The sequence below is a fragment of the Nicotiana tabacum genome, chromosome 16, assembly GCF_000715075.1.
Source record: "Nicotiana tabacum cultivar K326 chromosome 16, ASM71507v2, whole genome shotgun sequence".
NCBI classification, from domain to species: Eukaryota; Viridiplantae; Streptophyta; class Magnoliopsida; order Solanales; family Solanaceae; genus Nicotiana; species Nicotiana tabacum.
This window is the reverse complement of record NC_134095.1, coordinates 53,546,169-53,551,546: the sequence shown is the minus strand read 5'-3', so window position 1 is coordinate 53,551,546 and position 5,378 is coordinate 53,546,169. Positions and strand designations below refer to the sequence as shown.

Genomic DNA, 5,378 nt, shown 5'->3' with positions numbered 1-5,378 from the left:
ATTATCTCCCCCTTGGAATCATTCGTCCTCGAATGTTTGTCCTGACTGCAACTACGGCTATCTATGGGCATTAAACGGGTGTGATTGAGATATGAGAATACTGAAATATCATGAATACATGTATATCAAACTGAACGAGCACGTGATCACTAAATACTAAGCTGAGTAAATACTGGAGATTATAATATAAGACCTGAATAGAAAGGTTAATTACCTTCCACATTTTCCTTTTGCTCTTCAAAGAGATGGGGATATCTGGACTTCATGTCCTCCTCGGCTTCCCATGTAGCCTCTTCAACCTTTTGATTCCTCCAAAGCACTTTTATTGAAGCAATTTCCTTAGTTCTGAGCTTGCGAATTTGACGATCAAGAATAGCCACTAGAATTTCTTCATAAGACAGGCTGTCTTTAACCCCTATAACCTCTGTAGGAACCACAAGTGACAGTTCTCCCATGAATTTCTTCAACATGGACACATGAAACACTGGGTGTACAACAGCTAGTTCTTGTGGCAATTTTAACTCATAAGCCACCTGTCCGATCCTTCGTAGGATTCTATATGGACCAATATAGCGGGGACTAAGTTTCCCCTTCTTCCCAAATCTCATAGCGCCTTTCATGGGCGATACTTTTAGAAACACCCAATCATCAACTTGGAACTCTAAGTCTCTATGCCCAACGTCCGAATAGGACTTTTGGCGACTTTGAGCCGTCTTCAAATGGCTTTGTATCAAGTTGACTTTCTCCATGGCCTGATAGACCAAATCGGGTCCTAACAACTCCGCTTCTTCGACTTCGAACCAACCAATTGGTGATCTACACCTTCGCCCATACAGAGCTTCGTATGGTGCCATCTTGATACTAGAGTGATAGTTGTTATTATAAGTAAACTCAATGAGAGGTAGATGATCGTCCCAATTACCTTTAAAATCAATAACACATGCCCTCAACATATCCTCAAGAGTCTGAATGGTGCATTCCGCCTGGCCATCTGTTTGAAGATGAAACGAGGTGCTGAGGTTCACCCTTGTGCCCAATCTCTTCTGAAAGGATTTCCAAAAGTTTGCTGTGAACTAAGCACCACGATCTAAGATAATGGACAAAGGAGTCCCATGAAATCGGACAATTTCTTTGATATACAACTTGGCATAATCTTCGGCCGAATCTGTAGTCTTCACTGGCAAGAAGTGAGCTGACTTGGTAAGTCGGTCTACAATCACTCAAATCGAATCATGCTTCCAGAACGAGCGAGGTAGACCTGTTATGAAGTCCATGTTTATCATCTCTCATTTCCAAATTGGAATTTCTATATTCTAAGTTAAACCGCCTGGTCTTTAGTGTTCGACTTTCACCTGCTACAATTTGGACACTTAGCCACAAAATCTGCTATGTTCTTTTTCATATCGTTTCACCAATAAATCTCCTTAAGATCATGATACATCTTTGTGGAACCTGGGTGAATAGAATACCTGGAATTGTGGGCTTCTAACATAATCCGCTCTCTAAGCCCATCTACGTATGGAACACATAGTCTGCCTTTGTATCTCAAAGTACCATCATCTCCCCCTTGTTCAAAATCCGTAGTCTTGTGTTTGTGAATTCCCTCCTTCAGCTGCAATAAGTAGGGATCACTGAACTGCTTTTCTTTTACTTCAGCTACTAAGGAGGATTCAGCCCTGTTTTGGAGAACAACGCCACCATCTTCAGAGTCCAAAAGTTGAACTCTTTGATTTTCTAAGCGGTGGACTTCCTTTATCATAGTTCGCTAGTCTGCCTCAACGTGAGCTAAGCTACCCATAGAACACCGACTGAGAGCATCGGCTAAAAAATTTGCTTTCCCTGGATGATAGAGGATATCGACATCATAATCTTTAAGTAATTTGAGCCACCTTCTCTGATGTAGATTTAATTGTCTTTGCTTGAAGATGTACTGGAGACTCTTGTGATCTGTAAAAATGTCAACATGTACCCCATACAAATAATGGCGCCAGATCTTAAGCGTGAACACCATAACTGCTAATTCAAGGTCATGAGTCAGATAATTCTTCTCGTGAGCAGTTGTCTCGACGCGTAGGCTATGACTTTACCGTGCTGCATTAATACACACCCAAGACCAACCCCTGAAGCATTATAATAAACAACGAACCCCTCGGTTCCTTCCGGTATTGTCAAGACTAGAGCTAAAGTCAATCTCTTCTTTAACTCCTCAAAAACTTTCTCGCACGCGTCCGACCATTGAAACATGACTTTCTTCTGAGTTAATCTAGTCAAAGGGGACAAGATAGAAGAAAATCCCTCTATGAAACGCCTATAATAGCCTGCTAGACCCAAGAAACTTCTTATATCGGATACCGAGGTGGGTCTAGGCCAATTCTTCACTGCCTCTATTTTCTGAGAGTCCACCTTCACGCATTCCCCTGAGATGACATGGCCCAAAAATGCTACTGATTTCAACCAGAATTCACACATAGAAAATTTTGCATATAGCTTGTGATCTTGCATTGTCTGCAACACAATTCTGAGATGTTCTGCATGGTTAGTCTCGCTACGGGAATAAATCAAGATGTCATCAATAAACACGATAACAAACAAATCAAGATAAGTATTGAAGACCCTATTCATAAGCTCCATGAAAGCTGCTAGTGCATTCGTTAAACCAAATGACATTATCAAAAATTCAAAATACCCATATCGAGTCCTAAAAGTTGTTTATGGAATATCAACTTGCTTAACCTTTAACTGATGGTATCCCTATCTGAGGTCAATCTTGGAATAACACTGGGCGCCCTAAAGTTGATCAAATAAATCATCTATTTTGGGAAGAGGGTACTTGTTCTTGATGGTGACTTTATTCAACTGACGATAGTCAATGTATATACGCAAAGACCCATCCTTCTTTCGGACAAACAAGACCGGTGCACCCTAAGGTGAGACACTTGGCCTTATAAATCCCTTATCTAGAAGGTCTTTCAACTGGACTTTTAACTCTTTCAACTCTGCTGGAGCCATTCTGTAAGACGGAATAGATATCGGCTTAGTGCCTGGAAGTAGATCAATTCCAAAGTCAATCTCTCTATCGGAGGGAATTCCAGGGAGATCTTCTGGAAACACTTCTCGAAACTCATTTACAATCGGTACGGATTGGAGAGTGGGGATCTGAGCATCTGTATCCTTAACTCGAACTAGGTGATATATATATCCCTTGGAGATCATCTTTCTAGCTTTAAGATAGGAAATAAACCTACCCCTAGATGTTACTACATCACCCTTCCATTCTAAGACTGGTTCACCAAGAAATTCAAAACTTACTATTTTGGTTCTACAACCCACTGTGGCATAACATGACTCTAACCAATCCATGCCCATGATCACATCGAAGTCTAACATCTCCAATTCTACTAAGTCTGCTACAGTAAGACGATGATGCACTTTGACTGGACATCCCCTATAGATACACCTTGCTATAACTGATTCTCCAACTGGAGTGGACACTTCAAAGGGTTCACACAACTTTTCTGGTTCTATCCCAAATTTCTTTGCAATATATGGGGTTACATAAGATAGGGTGGATCCCGGATCTATAAGAGCATAGACATCAAAAGTGAATATTGTTAGCATACCTGTGACAACATCTCCACGAGCCTCTGTATCTTGATGGTTTGCCAATGCATACAAGCGGTTTCGACCACCGCCTACATTATTACACTTTGCTGCACCGCACCCTTGTTGGGCCTGAGAGTTATGATGGGCTGCTGAATTAGTGGACTGAGCTACATTGCCTCCATTGTTCTACTTTGACGATGGACAATCCCTCAAGAAGTGGCCCTGCTGACCGCACCCAAAGCAACCATTTGTGCCCAAACGATAGAACCCTACGTGCCTCTTACCACACGTGATGCAAATAGGGTAACCAGGGACTCTGTAGCCCACACTAGCCTACGACTGTGAGTCTGCTATTCTGAAATTCTGGTTTTTCTTGTTAAACTTTGACCTCTAAACCGGTACACTAGCTGAAGATGGAGCAGGTCCTGATTTTGATTTCTTGACAAACTGGCGATTGCCTCCTACTTGAGATCCCCCATGGTTGAAATTTCCTGCAGACTTAGCTCTCTTGCTGAATTCCCTCTCCTTCTCTCTCCAAAGCCGCTCTTCTTTCTTCAACCTATCTTCGTTCCCTTGAACAAAGGCAACCATCTTAGTGATGGTCATGTCATTATTCTGAGCAGCTATATTAGCATCAGCAAACAAATCATCTGAAAGCCCCAACACAAACCGCCTAACTCTGGCCCTCACATTACGTACCATTTCTGGAGCATACTTGGCTAGAGAGACGAACTTGAGGTAGTACTCATTCATACTCATATCATTCTGTCTGAGTCTCTCAAACTCCAAAGCCTTAGCTTCCAAGACCTCAATGGGTAGAAAGTTCTCAAGGAACGCATCTGTAAACTCCTTCCAAGTCGCAGGATCCGCATCCTCCCCTCGGGACTCTTCCCATGTTTCATACCAAGTGTTGGCAACATCCTTCAGCTGGTATGCATCAAGCTCTGCTGCCTCAGTATCTGTAGCATGCATCACTCAAAATATCTTCTGAACCTCATCAATGAAGTTTTGCGGATCCTCATCCTTTTTGGACCCTGTGAAGACGAGAGGTTTCATGTTGAGGAGTTCCCTAGACCTGGAATTACCCGTCCCATGAACATCACTTGTTCCCTGCCTTTGAGCCTGAGTAGCAACAATCTAGGTGAGCAACTGGATAGCTCCCCTAACATCCATGTCTGAAGCACTGGGCACTGAGCCCGGTGCAACCCCTGGGCCGGAGTGTCCTCCTCCTGAGTAGCATTAGTCGTGGCCCCCTAGCTAGTAGCTGAGGCCCTCCTGGTGTACTTTCTTTTTGCAGGCATTTTTCTGAAATACGCAATTTGCACTGGTTAGAAAGATTCCTGAAAGCATAGCTCTAACTGCACGATCTAGAGTATGAAAGAAATGGAACAATCCTAGATGTCTTGGTGGTAAACTATTTACATGTGTGGCGCGCAAACACACATAAAAGAGACCCCACTGGACACAGCTTCATAGACTCCCTAGGACTCTTGTACCTAGGGCTCTAATACCAAGCTTTGTCACACCCCGAACCATGGTCTGGGCATAACACGGCACTCGGTGCTTGACTGCATGTGACCGAGCAAATCAACTGCATGGCTGGATCAACATGCGGTATAACTATGAGCAAGAGGTAAATATAAAACATGATAACCTACTAAAGAGTCTGACTGAAATATCATAGATACGAAAAATACTGAAAGGTCTGTAAGTATAAACAAGTAGCCGATAAGGCTAACACATGAAGGCCTGCTAATATCTGACTGACTGGGTTA

The 5,378-nt window shown here is 42.8% G+C and overlaps 3 protein-coding genes across 3 annotated transcripts; all 3 read right to left on the bottom strand.

Annotated features, from left to right (window-relative positions):
- Positions 1–206: 206 nt before the first annotated feature.
- LOC142170244 (uncharacterized) lies at positions 207–854 on the bottom strand. The gene has a single exon (XM_075232099.1). It carries the CDS (start codon positions 852–854, stop codon positions 207–209), a length of 648 nt encoding a protein of 215 aa, XP_075088200.1.
- Positions 855–1,765: 911 nt separating this feature from the next.
- Positions 1,766–2,502, bottom strand: LOC142170243 (putative mitochondrial protein AtMg00860). The gene is made up of 2 exons (XM_075232098.1): positions 2,088–2,502; positions 1,766–1,947 (listed from the first exon to the last, which is right to left on the bottom strand). Exons 1-2 carry the CDS (start codon positions 2,500–2,502, stop codon positions 1,766–1,768), a joined length of 597 nt encoding a protein of 198 aa, XP_075088199.1.
- A 420-nt stretch (positions 2,503–2,922) lies between these two features.
- LOC142170242 (uncharacterized) lies at positions 2,923–4,575 on the bottom strand. The gene is made up of 2 exons (XM_075232097.1): positions 4,000–4,575; positions 2,923–3,789 (listed from the first exon to the last, which is right to left on the bottom strand). The coding sequence occupies exons 1-2, from the start codon at positions 4,573–4,575 to the stop codon at positions 2,923–2,925; spliced, it is 1,443 nt and encodes a 480-aa protein (XP_075088198.1).
- Between the last annotated feature and the right edge of the window lie 803 nt (positions 4,576–5,378).

What these genes read in the sequence shown, in the direction of transcription:
- LOC142170244 (XM_075232099.1), bottom strand. Translation starts at nt 854, where the DNA reads ATGGCACCATACGAAGCTCTGTATGGGCGAAGGTGTAGATCACCAATT.
- LOC142170242 (XM_075232097.1), bottom strand. Translation starts at nt 4,575, where the DNA reads ATGCATGCTACAGATACTGAGGCAGCAGAGCTTGATGCATACCAGCTG. An exon ending in CATCTTCAGCTAGTGTACCG is followed by an intron (nt 3,790 to 3,999) that starts GTTTAGAGGTCA and finishes TCGTCAAAGTAG; the next exon opens with AACAATGGAGGCAATGTAGC.
- LOC142170243 (XM_075232098.1), bottom strand. Translation starts at nt 2,502, where the DNA reads ATGCAAGATCACAAGCTATATGCAAAATTTTCTATGTGTGAATTCTGG. An exon ending in GTGTGTATTAATGCAGCACG is followed by an intron (nt 1,948 to 2,087) that starts GTAAAGTCATAG and finishes ACATTTTTACAG; the next exon opens with ATCACAAGAGTCTCCAGTAC.